The sequence below is a fragment of the Heptranchias perlo genome, chromosome 29 (genome assembly GCF_035084215.1).
Source record: "Heptranchias perlo isolate sHepPer1 chromosome 29, sHepPer1.hap1, whole genome shotgun sequence".
In the NCBI taxonomy this organism is placed as follows: Eukaryota; Metazoa; Chordata; class Chondrichthyes; order Hexanchiformes; family Hexanchidae; genus Heptranchias; species Heptranchias perlo.
The window spans coordinates 3,391,085-3,411,542 of NC_090353.1; the positions used below are offsets into that span (position 1 = coordinate 3,391,085).

Sequence of the window (20,458 nt, forward strand, 5' to 3'; positions counted from 1 at the left end):
TATCTGCCTGGTTGGAGGTTCATGTGCTCTGTACATTGCTATTCCTAAAACATGAGGCTGTTTTAACTTCAAACATCTATTTCAGAGAAGACGACTTAAACACATAGAGACATACAAGTTACAAAACAGAAACAGGCCATTCGGCCCAACCAGACCAGGTCTGTGATTACCCTCCACATGAGGAAATAGCCCTTAACACATGTACCCCCCGTTCCTAAATCTCTTCAAACCCTTTTCCTTCATCCACCCATCCAATCTAATCTTGAACATTACCATAGTTTCTGCCTCAACCACTAACTCCAGGAGTGAATTCCACAGTCTCACAGCTCTCTGTGTGAAGAGCTTTCTCCTGCCCTCTGTTCTAAACCTCCAACATTTAATCTTGTATCTGGTAAGCAATTTGAAATGTGTGAGTTAATCACAGCCAGTATGAATTTTCTTTATCAAGTGGTGCGTGACAAATTTAATGGATTTTTGATGAAGGTGTGACTGTGATTGGACAGATAATGTAGTCGATGTAATGTGTATGAATTTTCAGAAGGTGTTCACTAAGGTAGGAACATATGAATTGCATTGATAGTTCATAGTGCATCTCAGAGAGAGCCCTTCACACCCCATGGATTAGGTGCAGTCACTATCGTTATGGAGGCAAATATCTCCCTCTGGAAAACATGGCACGAGACTTTCCTCCCATTTACCACCTGTTTTGTGGTGGATTCTGTGCAGACGGTGAAGGAAAATGGGGAAGAGCAGCTGAGTGCCAATTCTCCACTGGTCCGAAATCTCCTCACCATTCTCCTTGCCCCGGTGCGGTGACCTGCGATGCCCAGTGTAATCCTGTCTTTTTTATTCGTTCTCGGGATGTGGGTGTCGCTGGCGAGGCCGGCATTTATTGCCCATCCCTAATTGCCCTTGAGAAGGTGGTGGTGAGCCGCCTTCTTGAACCGCTGCAGTCCGTGTGGTGAAGGTTCTCCCACAGTGCTGTTAGGAAGGGAGTTCCAGGATTTTGACCCAACGACGATGAAGGAACGGCGATATATTTCCAAGTCGGGATGGTGTGTGACTTGGAGGGGAACGTGCAGGTGGTGATGTTCCCATGTGCCTGCTGCTCTTGTCCTTCTCGGTGGTGGAGGTCGCGGGTTTGGGAGGTACTGTCAAAGAAGCCTTGGCGAGTTGCTGCAGTACATCCTGTGGATGGTACACACTGCAGCCACAGTGCGCCGGTGGTGAAGGGAGTGAATGTTTAGGGTGAATGTTTAGGGTGGTGGATGGGGTGCCAATCAAGCGGGCTGCTTTGTCCTGGATGGTGTTGAGCTTCTTGAGTGTTGTTGGAGCTGCACTCATCCAAGCAAGTGGAGAGTATTCCATCACACTCCTGACTTGTGCCCTGTAGATGGTGGAGAGGCTTTGGGGAGTCAGGAGGTGAGTCACTCGCCGCAGAATACCCAGCCTCTGACCTGCTCTTGCAGCCACAGTATTTATGTGGCTGGTCCAGTTAAGTTTCTGGAATTCCTCACCACCACCTATGGACTGCCTCAGACAAACCATGCCCGTTACAGAAAAGGCACTGCTGGTTGCTCGGAGACATTAGTCAGGTGGAAGTGCTGTTAAATTCCACCTCATTAGGATCTGGCACTTTGTCAAACTTTTCAACTGAAGAATCCTTTCTCTTGTGGCCTTTTCTCTCTGCCAATCTCTGGTCCCAGGGAGATTACTTTGGGTCTTCAGCTGTGAAGAACGGTGCCCCGTGGAGATTCCATTAGGGAGACCCCCCACTAACTGTCCCTGTGTTACGAAGAGCAGGGATTGTGAAGCACGGCAGTGGGGTGAGCTGGTAATAGAATCATAGAATCATAGAAGTTACAACATGGAAACAGGCCCTTCGGCCCAACATGTCCATGTCGCCCAGTTTATACCACTAAGCTAGTCCCAATTGCCTGCACTTGGCCCATATCCCTCGATACCCATCTTACCCATGTAACTGTCCAAATGCTTTTTAAAAGACAAAATTGTACCCGCCTCTACTACTGCCTCTGGCAGCTCGTTCCAGACACTCACCACCCTTTGAGTGAAAAAATTGCCCCTCTGGACCCTTTTGTATCTCTCCCCTCTCACCTTAAATCTATGCCCCCTCGTTATAGACTCCCCTACCTTTGGGAAAAGATTTTGACTATCGACCTTATCTATGCCCCTCATTATTTTATAGACTTCTATAAGATCACCCCTCAACCTCCTACTCTCCAGGGAAAAAAGTCCCAGTCTGTCTAACCTCTCCCTGTAAGTCAAACCATCAAGTCCCGGTAGCATCCTAGTAAATCTTTTCTGCACTCTTTCTAGTTTAATAATATCCTTTCTATAATAGGGTGACCAGAACTGTACACAGTACTCCAATGGAGGTCCTGCTTCAGCAAGGGATGGCCCCCACGGGACAGCCCGTTACCAGCAGCTGCTAAAGGACACTTTGGCGGAAATGAAATCCATGCCAACTGCTAAATCAGTACTGCGGTCACTGTGTCTCTTTGGCAAGTACATCGACTCAGTCAAGGCCTGCCATGTAACTCGACAACTATCACAGCTTCCATTTGGAAAACATTCTGACCTTTTTCACAGACAAAGAAAGACTTGCATTTATATAGCGCCTTTCATGACCTCAGGATGACACAAAGCACTTCACAGCCAATTACGTACTTTTGAAGTGTAGTCACTGTTGTAATGTAGGAAAAGTGGCAGCCAATTTGCACACAGCAAGATCCCACAAACAGCAATGTGATAATGACCAGATAATCTGTTTGTGATGTTGGTTGAGGGATAAATATTGGCCAGGACACCAGGGAGAACTCCCCTGCTCTTCGAATAGTGCCATGGGATCTTTTACATCCACCTGAGTGGGCAGACGGGGCCTCGGTTTAACGTTTCATCCGAAAGACGGCACCTCCGACAGTGCAGCACTCCCTCGGTACAGCACTGGGAGTGTCGGCCTGGATCAAGACTCTGGAGTGGAATTTGAATCCACGACTGTCTGTCTCCGGGGTGAGAGTGCTGCCTGGAATTCACTTCCAGGGTTAGTGATTGAGGCAAGAAATATATCACCATTCAAGATTAGAGTGGATAGGCAGGTGAAGGAAAAGGGATTGAAGGGATATGAGAACAGGGTGGGTAAATGTGATTGGAACTATTTCCTCGTGTGGAGGGTAAACACTGACAGGGACTGGGTGGGCCAAATGGCCTGTTTCCATGCTATGACTTCAATGTCACTGGGTTCTGAGATGGTGGTGTGTCTGTAGGCCCATTGTGTAGGTTTGGTCGGTCAGATGGATTGAGTGGACTGGGGAGGTTCAGTGGGCTGGGCCCCTCTCCCCGTGCTCTGGTTAAACACCTCAACCAAATCAGCTGGAGCTTTAGTGGAGTTCGTGTCAACTGTGGAACCAATCAATGTTTGTGACTAACGGTGAACGAGAAAGCACCAGAGGTTCACAGTGAGTCACCGTGCCACTGCCGGTAACTCACTTGCATTTTTGTTCCAGGCAATTTCGACTTCGACTGAAGAGAGATTCAAGTATGTTCACCGAAGATTTTAGAATTAAAACCAAAAGTGGCTTGGACTACGCGGACCTCTCACACATCTACTCCGGGGAACTACAAGGTGAACCCTTTAACATGGCTATTCTACATAGGCAGGCTGACTGGCCAATGCCTTCACCATAAGGTGCTCTCTGGTGATCATGATGCCTGTAGGTAGCCACAGGAACCCTCTTTGTATAAAGTTAACATTATTTTTGACTTCTTTCAACCCAGTTCATAAATAGGATAAATCATTTACTTCTAGTGAACATGTTTTTGCCTGAAGTTACTGTCCAGGTATTAATGGATGAGCCCTTAACACATCCATGTGAAATTCCTTTTTCCTCTTTTTAACACAGAAGTTAACCCATTTATTTTAAATGGTTTAACAGGGGAGAGAATCATCATATGAATACATTAAATGTAACATTCAAACAATGTCAGACACGAAAAGACCCTCTGGTCCATCCAGCCTGTCTGTCCCACACCTTTCACAATATCTACACTCCCACCCTCCCGAAACCATGTGATCTCCTGGGAGAGGCAAAAAAACCAGATAAAAACCCAGGCCAATTAGGGGAAAAAATCTGGAAAATTCCTCTCCAACCCCACTTAGGCAACGGAAACTAGAGCAGGAGATCAATCTGGCCCTGATTAATATCACACAGGCGATCTCCGCCCCAGCCAGATTCACTCACTTAAACTCCAACAGTAAACCCTAGGCTCTGGTCTCATCTGTCAACAGATCTCATAATATCGTCTGGAATTTCCTTGCAGTTGCTCCCAATTTGCTGCCGTAACTTCACCAGAGGAACTGCAGAAATCTTGTTTATGTATAAACCAGTTTCCACCGCACTCTGGTGAAGTGATGGTGATGGAGAGGGAGCAGCTCTGAGGGAATTCCTGGCCATCAACTAATTCCAAAGATTCCCAACAAGAGCTGTGCACAACAAACAACATATGACAACATACAACATATGGCAACACACAACATACGGCATACAACAACATACGACAACATGCAACATATGGCAACACACAACATACGGCATACAACAGCATATGACAACATACAACACATGACAACACACAACAACATACGGCATACAGCAACATATGACAACATGCAACAGCATACAACATACAACAACACACAACATACAACAACATGCAACAACATGACAACATGCAACGACATATGACAACATACAACAACAACATACAACAACATACAGCATACACCAACATATGGCAACATACAACACATTGCAACATGCAACAACATGCAACAACATACAACATACAATAAACCATTCCATAGGGAACCCTAACCCTGACCCTGACTAACCCTAGACTGAACACTAACCTTAACCCTTTATACACCCCGCCCTTTATACACCCTGTCCTTTATACACCCCCCGTTATACACCCCCCGTTATACACCCCCCGTTATACACCTCGCCCTTTATACACCCCCCGTTATACACTCCCCTTTATGCAACCCCCTTTATGCAACCCCCTTTATGCAACCCCCTTTATACACCCCCCGTTATACACTCCCCTTTATACACTCCCCTTTATACACTCCCCTTTATACACCCCCCTTTATACACCCCCCGTTATACACTCCCCTTTATGCAACCCCCTTTATGCAACCCCCTTTATGCAACCCCCTTTATACACCCCCCGTTATACACTCCCCTTTATACACTCCCCTTTATACACTCCCCTTTATACACTCCCCTTTATACACTCCCCTTTATACACTCCCCTTTATACACCCCCCGTTATACACTCCCCTTTATGCAACCCCCTTTATGCAACCCCCTTTATGCAACCCCCTTTATACACCCCCCGTTATACACTCCCCTTTATGCAACCCCCTTTATGCAACCCCCTTTATGCAACCCCCTTTATACACCCCCCGTTATACACTCCCCTTTATACACTCCCCTTTATACACTCCCCTTTATACACCCCCCTTTATACACTCCCCTTTATACACCCCCCTTTATACACCCCCCGTTATACACCCCCCGTTTTACGCCCGCCCGTTTTACAGGGTACCTGATTGATTGAAACTAAATTGGGGCTGGTGTAAAACGGGAGCCCAATCTGATCCTGTCAGTTTCCTGTGGGCGGGTTTCGTGACATAAAAGTTTAATGCACACTGAGTAACGAGTGTGTTACACAGGGGAGTGTACGCAGTGTATGGTCAGTATTGAATTAGCCCAGCCCAGTGGTAGCAGTCTTGCTTTTCAATCAGATGGTTGTGGGTTTGATCCCCACTCCAGAGACTTGAGCCCTTAATCCAGACTGACACTCCAGGGCAGTACTGAGGGAGTGCTGCACTGTCGGAGGTGCTGTCTTTTGGATCAAATGATAAACCGCTAGTTCGAGTAGTCAGAAAAGATCCACTGGCACAATTCAAAGAGGAGGGAAGTTCTCCCGCTATCCTGGCCAATATTTATCCCTCCACACATCCCACCAAGATGATCTCATTGCTGTTTGTGGGATCTTGCTGTGCGCAAATTGGCTGCTGTGTTTGCCTACAAAACCAAGAGACTACATTTCAGAAGTATTTTACTGGCTGCGAAACATTTTAGGACATCCTAAGGTGCTATATAAATGCAAGTCTTTCGAATGTGACGCAAGGCGATACGTGTAGAGTGAGTGGTAAGTGGCAGAGCAAAATCTTTCCTTTGAAGTTAGACGGGAATTAATAAGAAATAAAATCGATTGTTTTCAGGCCCACTGGTGAAGCCCAATGAGAAGCAGCAGAGGACCTGAACTGAAACAGTTAATTTTCTATACACAGGTGAAGGGGGTTCCTATTGCCATGGCTCTATCATTGATGGCCGATTTGAAGGATTTATTCAAACACAGAAGGGCAGATATTACATCGAACCGATAGAACGATACGACCAGGGAGACAATCCCATCATTCACTCCTTCATCTACCACCAGGATGATATTGGTGAGTGCTGACTGGACAAACTGTTTGGGGACCCACATTCATCTGTGGATTTTAAATTCATTCATGGGATGTGGGCATCGCTGGTGAGGCCGGCATTTATTGCCCATCCCTAATATCCCTTGAGAAGGTGGTGGTGAGCCGCCTCTTTGAACCGCTGCAGTCCGTGTGGTGACGGTTCTCCCACAGTGCTGTTCGGAAGGGAGTTCCAGGATTTTGACCCAGCGACAATGAAGGAACGGCGATATATTTCCAAGTCGGGATGGTGTGTGACTTGGAGAGTCACTCCTACTCTGGCTCCCCATTCCCACTCCCCAATCCCACTCCCGCTCCCACTCCCACTCCCACTCCCACTCCCACTCCCACTCCCACTCCCCAATCTCACTACCCACTCCCACTCCCCACTTTCACTCCCATTCACACTCCCCACTCCCACTCCCACTCCCCGCTCCCGCTCCCACTCCCCAATCCCACTCCCACTCCCCGCTCCCACTCCCACTCCCGCTCCCACTCCACGTTCCCACTCCCAACTCCCACTTCCCACTCCCACTCCCCTCCCCACTCCCACTCCCCGCTCCCGCTCCCACTCCCCAATCCCACTCCCACTCCCGCTCCCACTCCACGTTCCCACTCCCAACTCCCACTTCCCACTCCCACTCCCCTCCCCACTCCCACTCCCCGCTCCCGCTCCCACTCCCCACTCCCACTCCCACTCCCGCTCCCACTCCCCATTCCCACTCCCCACTCCCACTTCCCACTCCCACTCCCCTCCCCACTCCCAATCCCACTCCCGCTTCCACTCCCATTCCAGCTCCCCACTCCCCACTCCCCAATCCCACTCCCACTCCCCACTCCCACTCCCCTCCCCACTCCCAATCCCACTCACGCTCCCACTCCCCGTTCCCACTCCCGCTTCCACTCCCATTCCAGCTCCCCACTCCCCACTCCCCACTCCCACTCCCCGCTCCCGCTCTCACTCCCCAATCCCACTCCCACTCCCCACTCCCACTTCCCACTCCCACTCCCCTCCCCACTCCCACTCCCACTCCCCACTCCCACTTCCCACTCCCACTCCCACTCCCCTCCCCACTCCCACTCCCACTCCCCACTCCCACTTCCCACTCCCACTCCCACTCCCCTCCCCAATCCCACTCCCGCTTCCACTCCCATTCCAGCTCCCCACTCCCCACTCCCCACTCCCACTCCCCGCTCCCGCTCTCACTCCCCAATCCCACTCCCACTCCCCACTCCCACTTCCCACTCCCACTCCCCTCCCCACTCCCACTCCCACTCCCCACTCCCACTTCCCACTCCCACTCCCACTCCCCTCCCCACTCCCACTCCCACTCCCCACTCCCACTTCCCACTCCCACTCCCACTCCCCTCCCCAATCCCACTCCCGCTTCCACTCCCACTCCAGCTCCCCACTCCCGCTCCCACTCCCACTCCCCACTCCCCGTTCCCACTCCCCATTCCCCTCCCCACTCCCACTCCCGCTTCCACTCCCACTCCCGCTTCCACTCCCACTCCCGCTCCCACTCCCCGTTCCCACTCCCCACTCCCCTCCCCACTCCCGCTCCCGCTCCCACTCCCCACTCCCACTCCCACTCCCCACTCCCACTCCCCACTCCCACTCCCACTCCCCACTCCCGCTCCCACTCCCCGCTCCCACTCCCCACTCCCACTCCCACTCCCACTCCCCACTCCCAATCTCACTCCCCATTCCCGCTCCCACTCCCAGTCCCACTCCCTGCTCCCACTCCCCACTCCCCTCCCCACTCCCGCTCCCACTCCCACTCCCCACTCCCCACTCCCTGCTCCCACTCCCTGCTCCCACTCCCACTCCCCACTCCCCAAACCCACTCCCCACTCCCCAATCCCATTCCCGCTCCCACTCCACATTCCCCACTCCCACTCCCCACTCCCACTCCCACTCCCCAATCTCACTCCCCACTCCCACTCCCCACTCCCGCTCCCACTCCCCACTCCCGCTCCCACTCCCACTCCAACTCCCACTCCCCACTCCCGCTCCCACTCCCCACTCCCGCTCCCACTCCCACTCCAACTCCCACTCCCACTCCAACTCCCACTCCCACTCCCACTCCAACTCCCCACTCCCACTCCCACTCCCCACTCCCGCTCCCACTCCCACTCCAACTCCCTGCTCCCACTCCCACTCCCGGCTCCCAATCTCACTCCCTACTCCCACTCCCCACTCCCAATCTCACTTCCCACTCCCCTCTCCCACTCCCCGCTCCCGCTCCCCCTCCCCGCTCCCCACTCCCAATCCCACTCCCCACTCGCCACTCATACTCCCCACTCCCACTCCCACTCCCACTCCCGCTCCCACTCCCACTCCCCAAACTCACTACCCACCCCACCCCCGGCTCCCACTCTAACTCACATTCCCTACTCCCCAATCCCACTCCCGCTCCCACTCCCACTCCCCGCTCCCACTCCCCACTCCCCACTCCCACTCCCCGCTCCCACTCCCACTCCCCGCTCCCACTCCCCACTCCCCACTCCCACTCCCCGCTCCCGCTCCCACTCCCCACTCCCACTCCCATCCCTACTCCCGCTCCCAATCCCCACTCCTCGCTCCCACTCCCCACTCCCCACTCCCGCTCCCACTCCCCACTCCCGCTCCTTCTCCCACTCACACTCACAGCCCCCACTCCCCACTCCCCGTTCCCACTCCCACTCCCCGTGCCCGCTCCCACTCCCACTCCCCTCCCCACTCCCACTCCCACTCCCACTCCCACTCCCGCTCCCACTCCCCATTCCCACTCCCCACTCCCACTTCCCACTCCCACTCCCCTCCCCACTCCCAATCCCACTCCCGCTTCCACTCCCATTCCAGCTCCCCACTCCCCACTCCCCAATCCCACTCCCACTCCCCACTCCCACTCCCACTCCCCTCCCCACTCCCAATTCCACTCACGCTCCCACTCCCCGTTCCCACTCCCGCTTCCACTCCCATTCCAGCTCCCCACTCCCCACTCCCCACTCCCACTCCCCGCTCCCGCTCTCACTCCCCAATCCCACTCCCACTCCCACTTCCCACTCCCACTCCCCTCCCCACTCCCACTTCCACTCCCCACTCCCACTTCCCACTCCCACTCCCACTCCCCTCCCCACTCCCACTCCCGCTCCCACTCCCCTCCCACTCCCCAATCCCACTCCCGCTTCCACTCCCACTCCAGCTCCCCACTCCCGCTCCCACTCCCACTCCCCACTCCCCGTTCCCACTCCCCATTCCCCTCCCCACTCCCACTTCCCACTCCCACTCCCCTCCCCACTCCCACTCCCACTCCCCTCCCACTCCCCACTCCCGCTTCCACTCCCACTCCCGCTTCCACTCCCACTCCCGCTCCCACTCCCCGTTCCCACTCCCCACTCCCCTCCCCACTCCCGCTCCCGCTCCCACTCCCCACTCCCACTCCCACTCCCCACTCCCACTCCCCACTCCCACTCCCACTCCCCACTTCCGCTCCCACTCCCCGCTCCCACTCCCCGCTCCCACTCCCACTCCCACTCCCCACTCCCAATCTCACTCCCCATTCCCGCTCCCACTCCCAGTCCCACTCCCTGCTCCCACTCCCCACTCCCCTCCCCACTCCCGCTCCCACTCCCACTCCCCACTCCCCACTCCCTGCTCCCACTACCTGCTCCCACTCCCACTCCCCACTCCCCAAACCCACTCCCCACTCCCCAATCCCATTCCCGCTCCCACTCCACATTCCCCACTCCCACTCCCCACTCCCACTCCCACTCCCCAATCTCACTCCCCACTCCCACTCCCCACTCCCGCTCCCACTCCCCACTCCCGCTCCCACTCCCACTCCAACTCCCACTCCCCACTCCCGCTCCCACTCCCCACTCCCGCTCCCACTCCCACTCCAACTCCCACTCCCCACTCCCGCTCCCACTCCCACTCCAACTCCCTGCTCCCACTCCCACTCCCGGCTCCCAATCTCACTCCCTACTCCCACTCCCCACTCCCAATCTCACTTCCCACTCCCCTCTCCCACTCCCCGCTCCCGCTCCCACTCCCCGCTCCCCACTCCCAATCCCACTCCCCACTCGCCACTCATACTCCCCACTCCCACTCCCATTCCCCGCTCTCACTCCCACTCCCGTTCCCACTCCCACTCCCCAATCTCACTCCCCACCCCACCCCCGGCTCCCACTCTAACTCACATTCCCCACTCCCCAATCCCACTCCCGCTCCCACTCCCACTCCCCGCTCCCACTCCCCACTCCCCACTCCCACTCCCCGCTCCCACTCCCACTCCCCGCTCCCACTCCCCACTCCCCACTCCGACTCCCCGCTCCCGCTCCCACTCCCACTCCCACTCCTGGTCCCACTCCCACTCCCCGCTCCCGCTCCCACTCCCCACTCCCACTCCCATCCCTACTCCCGCTCCCAATCCCCACTCCTCGCTCCCACTCCCCACTCCCCACTCCCGCTCCCACTCCCCGCTCCCGCTCCCACTCACCACTCCCGCTCCTGCTCCCACTCACACTCACAGCCCCCACTCCCCACTCCCCGTTCCCACTCCCACTCCCCGTGCCCGCTCCCACTCCCACTCCCCTCCCCACTCCCACTCCCACTCCCACTCCCACTCCCGCTCCCACTCCCCATTCCCACTCCCCACTCCCACTTCCCACTCCCACTCCCCTCCCCACTCCCAATCCCACTCCCGCTTCCACTCCCGTTCCAGCTCCCCACTCCCCACTCCCACTCCCCACTCCCACTCCCCACTCCCACTCCCACTCCCCACTCCCCACTCCCACTCCCCAATCCCACTCCCACTCCCCACTCCCACTCCCACTCCCCTCCCCACTCCCAATCCCACTCACGCTCCCACTCCCCGTTCCCACTCCCGCTTCCACTCCCATTCCAGCTCCCCACTCCCCACTCCCCACTCCCACTCCCCGCTCCCGCTCTCACTCCCCAATCCCACTCCCACTCCCCACTCCCACTTCCCACTCCCACTCCCCTCCCCACTCCCACTTCCACTCCCCACTCCCACTCCCACTCCCACTCCCCTCCCCACTCCCGCTCCCACTCCCCGTTTCCACTCCCCACTCCCACTACCCACTCCCACTCCAGCTCCCCACTCCCGCTCCCACTCCCACTCCCCACTCCCCGTTCCCACTCCCCATTCCCCTCCCCACTCCCACTTCCCACTCCCACTCCCCTCCCCACTCCCACTCCCACTCCCCTCCCACTCCCCACTCCCGCTTCCACTCCCACTCCCGCTTCCACTCCCACTCCCGCTCCCACTCCCCGTTCCCACTCCCCACTCCCCTCCCCACTCCCGCTCCCGCTCCCACTCCCCACTCCCACTCCCACTCCCCACTCCCACTCCCCACTCCCACTCCCACTCCCCACTCCCGCTCCCACTCCCCGCTCCCACTCCCCGCTCCCACTCCCACTCCCCACTCCCAATCTCACTCCCCATTCCCGCTCCCACTCCCAGTCCCACTCCCTGCTCCCACTCCCCACTCCCCTCCCCACTCCCGCTCCCACTCCCACTCCCCACTCCCCACTCCCTGCTCCCACTCCCTGCTCCCACTCCCACTCCCCACTCCCCAAACCCACTCCCCACTCCCCAATCCCATTCCCGCTCCCACTCCACATTCCCCACTCCCACTCCCCGCTCCCACTCCCACTCCCCAATCTCACTCCCCACTCCCACTCCCCACTCCCGCTCCCACTCCCACTCCAACTCCCACTCCCACTCCAACTCCCACTCCCCACTCCCGCTCCCACTCCCCACTCCCGCTCCCACTCCCACTCCAACTCCCACTCCCCACTCCTGCTCCCACTCCCCACTCCCGCTCCCACTCCCACTCCAACTCCCACTCCCCACTCCCGCTCCCACTCCCCACTCCCGCTCCCACTCCCACTCCAACTCCCACTCCCCACTCCCGCTCCCACTCCCCACTCCCGCTCCCACTCCCACTCCAACTCCCACTCCCCACTCCCGCTCCCACTCCCCACTCCCGCTCCAACTCCCACTCCAACTCCCACTCCCAACTCCCACTCCCCACTCCCACTCCCCACTCCCGCTCCCACTCCCACTCCAACTCCCACTCCCACTCCCACTCCAACTCCCCACTCCCACTCCCACTCCCCACTCCCACTCCCACTCCCCACTCCCGCTCCCACTCCCACTCCAACTCCCTGCTCCCACTCCCACTCCCGGCTCCCAATCTCACTCCCTACTCCCACTCCCCACTCCCAATCTCACTTCCCACTCCCCTCTCCCACTCCCCGCTCCCGCTCCCACTCCCCGCTCCCCACTCCCAATCCCACTCCCCACTCGCCACTCATACTCCCCACTCCCACTCCCACTCCCACTCCCCGCTCTCACTCCCACTCCCGCTCCCACTCCCACTCCCCAATCTCACTCCCCACCCCACCCCCGGCTCCCACTCTAACTCACATTCCCCACTCCCCAATGCCACTCCCGCTCCCACTCCCCGCTCGCACTCCCCACTCCCCACTCCCACTCCCCGCTCCCGCTCCCACTCCCGCTCCCACTCCCACTCCTGGTCCCACTCCCACTCCCCGCTCCCGCTCCCGCTCCCACTCCCCACTCCCACTCCCATCCCTACTCCCGCTCCCAATCCCCACTCCTCGCTCCCACTCCCCACTCCCCGCTCCCGCTCCCACTCCCCGCTCCCGCTCCCACTCCCCACTCCCGCTCCTGCTCCCACTCACACTCACAGCCCCCACTCCCCACTCCCCGTTCCCAATTCCACTCCCCGTGCCCGCTCCCACTCCCACTCCCCACTCCCACTCCCCACTCCCACTCCCCACTCCCCACTCCCACTCCCCACTCCCACTCCCCACTCCCCACTCCCGCTCCCACTCCCACTCCTGCTCCCACTCACACTCCCCGCTCCCGCTCCCACTCCCCACTCCCCACTCCCCGCTCCCGCTCCCACTCCCCACTCCCCGTTCCCACTCCCACTCCCCGTGCCCACTCCCACTCCCACTCCCCACTCCCACTCCCCGCTCCTACTCCCCACTCCCCAATCCCATTCCCCACTCCCGCTCCCGCTCCCACTCCCCAATCCCACTCCCGATCCCACTCCCACTCCCCACTCCCCGCTCCCACTCTCACTCTCACTCCCACTCCCCAATCTCACTTCCCACTCCCCACTCCTGCTCCCGCTGCCACTCCCCGCTCCCACTCCCGCTCCCACTCCCACTCTCCAATCTCACTCCCTACTCCCACTCCCACTCCCCACTCCTCACTCCCACTCCCACTCCCCACTCCCCAATATCACTCCCCACTCCCACTCCCACTCCCACTCCCCACTCCCATTCCTGCTCCCACTCCCACTTTCCACTCCCCACTCCTCACTCCCACTCCCACTCCCCGCTCCCACTCTCACTCTCACTCCCACTCCCCAATCTCACTTCCCACTCCCCACTCCTGCTCCCGCTGCCACTCCCCACTCCCGCTCCCACTCCCACTCTCCAATCTCACTCCCTACTCCCACTCCCACTCCCTATTCCCACTCCCCACTGCTCACTCCCACTCCCACTCCCCACTCCCAAATATCACTCCCCACTCCCACGCCCACTCCCCGCTCCCACTCCCACTCCCCGCTCCCACTCCCACTCCCCACTCCCACTCCCCACTCCCACTCCCACTCCTCACTCCCACTCCCCACTCCTCATTCCCCACTCCTCACACCCACTCCCCACTCCCCAATATCACTCCGCACTCCCACTCCCACTCCCCACTCCCACTCCCCACTCCCACTCCCCGCTCCCACTCCCACTCCTCACTCCCACTCCCCACTCCTCACTCCCCACTCCCACTCCCTGCTCCCACTCCCACTCCCCGCTCCCACTCCCACTCCTCACACCCACTCCCCACTCCCCAATATCACTCCCCACTCCCACTCCCACTCCCCGCTCCCAGTCCCCACTCCCACTCCCCACTCCCACTCCCACTCCCTGTTCCCACTCCCCACTCCCACTCCCACTCCCCACTCCTCACTTCCACTCCCCACTCCCACTCCCCACTCCTCATTCCCCACTCCTCACTCCCCACTCCCGCTCCCACTCCCACTCCAACTCCCACTCCCACTCCCACTCCAACTCCCCACTCCCACTCCCACTCCCCACTCCCACTCCCACTCCCCACTCCCGCTCCCACTCCCACTCCAACTCCCTGCTCCCACTCCCACTCCCGGCTCCCAATCTCACTCCCTACTCCCACTCCCCACTCCCAATCTCACTTCCCACTCCCCTCTCCCACTCCCCGCTCCCGCTCCCACTCCCCGCTCCCCACTCCCAATCCCACTCCCCACTCGCCACTCATACTCCCCACTCCCACTCCCACTCCCACTCCCCGCTCTCACTCCCACTCCCGCTCCCACTCCCACTCCCCATTCTCACTCCCCACCCCACCCCCGGCTCCCACTCTAACTCACATTCCCCACTCCCCAATGCCACTCCCGCTCCCACTCCCCGCTCGCACTCCCCACTCCCCACTCCCACTCCCCGCTCCCCGCTCCCACTCCCGCTCCCACTCCCACTCCTGGTCCCACTCCCACTCCCCGCTCCCGCTCCCGCTCCCACTCCCCACTCCCACTCCCATCCCTACTCCCGCTCCCAATCCCCACTCCTCGCTCCCACTCCCCACTCCCCGCTCCCGCTCCCACTCCCCGCTCCCGCTCCCACTCCCCACTCCCGCTCCTGCTCCCACTCACACTCACAGCCCCCCACTCCCCACTCCCCCGTTCCCACTTCCACTCCCCGTGCCCGCTCCCACTCCCACTCCCCACTCCCACTCCCCACTCCCACTCCCCACTCCCCCACTCCCACTCCCCACTCCCACTCCCCACTCCCCACTCCCGCTCCCACTCCCACTCCTGCTCCCACTCACACTCCCCGCTCCCACTCCCACTCCCCACTCCCCACTCCCCGCTCCCGCTCCCACTCCCCACTCCCCGTTCCCACTCCCACTCCCCGTGCCCACTCCCACTCCCACTCCCCACTCCCACTCCCCGCTCCTACTCCCCACTCCCCAATCCCATTCCCCACTCCCGCTCCCGCTCCCACTCCCCAATCCCACTCCCGATCCCACTCCCACTCCCCACTCCCCGCTCCCACTCTCACTCTCACTCCCACTCCCCAATCTCACTTCCCACTCCCCACTCCTGCTCCCGCTGCCACTCCCCGCTCCCACTCCCGCTCCCACTCCCACTCTCCAATCTCACTCCCTACTCCCACTCCCACTCCCCACTCCTCACTCCCACTCCCACTCCCCACTCCCCAATATCACTCCCCACTCCCACTCCCACTCCCACTCCCCACTCCCATTCCTGCTCCCACTCCCACTTTCCACTCCCCACTCCTCACTCCCACTCCCACTCCCCGCTCCCACTCTCACTCTCACTCCCACTCCCCAATCTCACTTCCCACTCCCCACTCCTGCTCCCGCTGCCACTCCCCACTCCCGCTCCCACTCCCACTCTCCAATCTCACTCCCTACTCCCACTCCCACTCCCTATTCCCACTCCCCACTGCTCACTCCCACTCCCACTCCCCACTCCCAAATATCACTCCCCACTCCCACGCCCACTCCCCGCTCCCACTCCCACTCCCCGCTCCCACTCCCACTCCCCACTCCCACTCCCCACTCCCACTCCCACTCCTCACTCCCACTCCCCACTCCTCATTCCCCACTCCTCACACCCACTCCCCACTCCCCAATATCACTCCGCACTCCCACTCCCACTCCCCACTCCCACTCCCCACTCCCACTCCCCGCTCCCACTCCCCTCCCACTCCACTCCACTCCCACTCCCCACTCCTCACTCCCCACTCCCACTCCCTGCTCCCACTCCCACTCCCCGCTCCCACTCCCACTCCTCACACCCACTCCCCACTCCCCAATATCACTCCCCACTCCCACTCCCACTCCCCGCTCCCAGTCCCCACTCCCACTCCCCACTCCCACTCCCACTCCCTGTTCCCACTCCCCACTCCCACTCCCACTCCCCACTCCTCACTTCCACTCCCCACTCCCCACTCCCCACTCCTCATTCCCCACTCCTCACTCCCCACTCCCCGCTCCCACTCCCTACTCCCACTCCCACTCCCTGCTCCCACTCCCACTCCCCGCTCCCACTCCCACTCCTCACACCCACTCCCCACTCCCCAATATCACTCCGCACTCCCACTCCCACTCCCCGCTCCCAGTCCCCCACTCACCCACTGCCCCACTCCCACTCCCCACTCCCATTCCCCACTCCCACTCCCACTCCCTGCTCCCACTCCCCACTTCCACTCCCCACTCCCACTCCCCACTCCTCACTCCCCACTCCCCACTCCCACTCCCACTCCCTATTCCCACTCCCACTCCCACTCCCCGCTCCCGCTCCCACTCCCCTCCCCACTCCCGCTCCCACTCACAGCCCCCACTCCCCACTCCCCGCTCCCACTCCCACTCCCCGTGCCCACTCCCACTCCCACTCCCCACTCCCACTCCCCCGCTCCTACTCCCCACTCCCCACTCCCCAATCCCATTCCCCACTCCCGCTCCCGCTCCCACTCCCCAATCCCACTCCCGATCCCACTCCCACTGCCACTCCCTACTCCCCACTCCCATTCCTGCTCCCACTCCCCACTTCCCGCTCCCCGCTCCCACTCTCACTCTCACTCCCACTCCCCAATCTCACTTCCCACTCCCCACTCCTGCTCCCGCTGCCACTCCCCCGCTCCCACTCCCGCTCCCACTCACACTCTCCAATCTCACTCCCTACTCCCACTCCCACTCCCACTCCCACTCCCCACTCCTCACTCCCACTCCCACTCCCACTCCCCACTCCCCAATATCACTCCCCACTCCCACTCCCACTCCCACTCCCCACTCCCCACTCCCATTCCTGCTCCCACTCCCACTTTCCACTCCCCACTTCTCACTCCCACTCCCACTCCCCGCTCCCACTCTCACTCTCACTCCCACTCCCCAATCTCACTTCCCACTCCCCCACTCCTGCTCCCGCTGCCACTCCCCGCTCCCACTCCCGCTCCCACTCCCACTCTCCAATCTCACTCCCTACTCCCACTCCCACTCCCACTCCCCACTCCTCACTCCCACTCCCACTCCCACTCCTCACTCCCACTCCCACTCCCCACTCCCAAATATCACTCCCCACTCCCACGCCCACTCCCCGCTCCCAGTCCCCGCTCCCACTCCCCGCTCCCACTCCCACTCCTCACACCCACTCCCCACTCCCCAATATCACTCCCACTCCCACTCCCACTCCCCACTCCTCACTTCCACTCCCCACTCCCACTCCCCACTCCTCATTCCCCACTCCTCACTCCCCACACGGCTCCCACTCCCTACTCCCACTCCCACTCCCCGCTCCCACTCCCACTCCTCACACCCACTCCCCACTCCCCAATATCACTCCCCACTCCCACTCCCACTCCCCGCTCCCAGTCCCCACTCCCACTCCCCACTCCCATTCCCCACTCCCACTCCCACTCCCTGCTCCCACTCCCCACTCCTCACTTCCACTCCCCACTCCTCACTTCCCACTCCTCACTCCCCACTCCCCACTCCCACTCCCACTCCCTGCGCCCACTCCCCACTCCTCACTTCCACTCCCCACTCCCACTTCCCACTCCTCACTCCCCACTCCCCACTCCCATTCCCACTCCCTACTCCCACTCCCTATTCCCACTCCCACTCCCACTTCCCGCTCCCAATATCACTCCCCACTCCCACTCCCACTCTCACTCCCACTTCCCGCTCCCACTCCCACTCCCCGCTCCCACTCCCACTCCCACTCCCCACTCCCACTCCCACTCCCCGCTCCCACTCCCACTCCCACTCCCACTCTCACTCCCACTCCTGCTCTCACTCCCAGTCCCACTCCCCACTTCACCGTGGCTCCCACCCCCACCAATGTAAATGCTGATTGGCTGAAAGCCCCAATAGACAGGGTACTGCGTATACGTGAACAGTGTGTACAAGGTCCGTTTCTCCCGACTCTCCTGAAGTAGTGCCTGGGGGACCAATCACCCATACCGGGAGTCTCCTGGGTAACCGTACTGATCACATCCACAGTGTGTCCGTGGAATTATCCATGGGAAGGAAGGAGGCTCGTTATCACCCACCTTCTCCCCACTGGGCAGAGCTCGTGCCACGGACCCTCTGCCAGTCAAACCCGGCCGAGAACAGGAACAGGCCTCAAAGGGTAAAGTGAAAAATTATTTTGGTGGGGCCAAGAGCTCCACAAGAATAGTGTGGGACGCTGCCCCAGGCTCCCCCCGAACCCCTCAGACCTCCCGGCCAGGAAGGTCCCCCCAGGCCCCTCGATATTCAGCCAGACCTGAGCTGACAAGGGACACCCATTTGGGGCATGAAGCCGGCTGGTGGCCTGGCCCTGAAGGAGGATTGGGCCTCGCTCTAGAGGATTGGGTTCCCTCTGGAGGATCAGACCCCTGCTGGAGGATCAGGCCTTCCTCTGGAGGATCGAGCCCTCTGGAGGATCGGGGCCGCCTCTGGAGGTTCAGGCCTCCCTCTGGAGGTTTGGGCCTCCCTCTGGAGGATCGGGCCTCCCTCTGGAGGTTCGGGCCTCCCTCTGGAGGATCGGGCCTCCCTCTGGAGGTTCGGGCCTCCCTCTGGAGGATCGGGCCTCCCTCTGGAGGATCGGGCTTCGCTCTGGAGGTTCGGGCCTCGCTCTGGAGGATCGGGCCTCCCTCTGGAGGATCGGGCCTCGCTCTGGAGGATCGGACCTCGCTCTGGAGGTTCGGGCCTCGCTCTGGAGGTTCGGGCCTCGCTCTGGAGGATCGGGCCTCCCTCTGGAGGATCGGGCCTCGCTCTGGAGGATCGGGCCTCCCTCTGGAGGATCGGGCCTCGCTCTGGAGGATCGGGCCTCGCTCTGGAGGATCGGGCCTCGCTCTGGAGGATCGGGCCTCGCTCTGGAGGTTCGGGCCTCGCTCTGGAGGATCGGGCCTCCCTCTGGAGGATCGGGCCTCCCTCTGGAGGATCGGGCCTCCCTCTGGAGGATCGGGCCTCCCTCTGGAGGATCGGGCCTCCAGCCGCCAGGAAGGTAAAATCCACCCGTAATATTCTCTAATCTTTTCTGGCAACTCACCCCATTAACACTCAGGTGGAGCTGCCTGTCTCCATGACCTTTGTGATATACGGATGTTTTTGTGGCTTGGTTACTAAACGGAAGAACAAACTTGCATTTATATAGCGCCTTTCACAACCTCAAGACATCCCAAAGTGCTTTACAACCAATGAAGTACTTCTTGACGTGTAGTCACTGCTGTAATTTAAGAAACGCAGCAGCCCTATGGGGGGGTCACTGTACGGGGTCACTGTACGGGGTCACTGTACGGGGTCACTGTACGGGGTCACTGTACGGGGGGGTCACCGTACGGGGGGTCACTGTACGGGGTCACTGTACGGGGTCACTGTACGGGGGGGTCACTGTATGGGGTCACTGTATGGGGTCACTGTACGGGGGGGTCACTGTATGGGGGTCACTGTACGGGGGGTCACCGTACGGGGGGTCACTGTACGGGGTCACTGTACGGGGTCACTGTACGGGGGGGTCACTGTACGGGGGGGTCACTGTACGGGGTCACTGTACGGGGGGGTCACTGTACGGGGGGGTCACTGTACGGGGGGTCACTGTACGGGGGAGGTCACTGTACGGGGTCACTGTACGGGGGTCACTGTACGGGGTCACTGTACGGGGGGTCACTGTACAGGGTCACTGTACGGGGGAAGTCACTGTACGGGGGGGTCACTGTACGGGGGGGGTCACTGTACGGGGGGGGTCACTGTACGGGGGGTCACTGTACGGGGTCACTGTACGGGGGGTCACTGTACGGGGGGGTCACTGTACGGGGGGGTCACT

The 20,458-nt window shown here is 59.9% G+C and overlaps 1 protein-coding gene across 3 annotated transcripts in view; it reads left to right on the forward strand.

Annotated features, from left to right (window-relative positions):
• The window catches only part of si:ch1073-396h14.1 (disintegrin and metalloproteinase domain-containing protein 10), a 660,397-nt gene that overhangs the window by 14,637 nt on the left and 625,302 nt on the right, over positions 1 to 20,458 (forward strand). For 2 of the 3 annotated variants that reach the window (XM_067967993.1, XM_067967994.1), the window contains exons 3-4: positions 3,525 to 3,643; positions 6,380 to 6,538. In XM_067967993.1, the coding sequence (XP_067824094.1) occupies positions 3,525 to 3,643; positions 6,380 to 6,538 (278 nt within the window). The remainder of the gene's footprint in view (positions 1 to 3,524; positions 3,644 to 6,379; positions 6,539 to 20,458) is intronic. The other variant, XM_067967995.1, reaches the window with a different exon arrangement.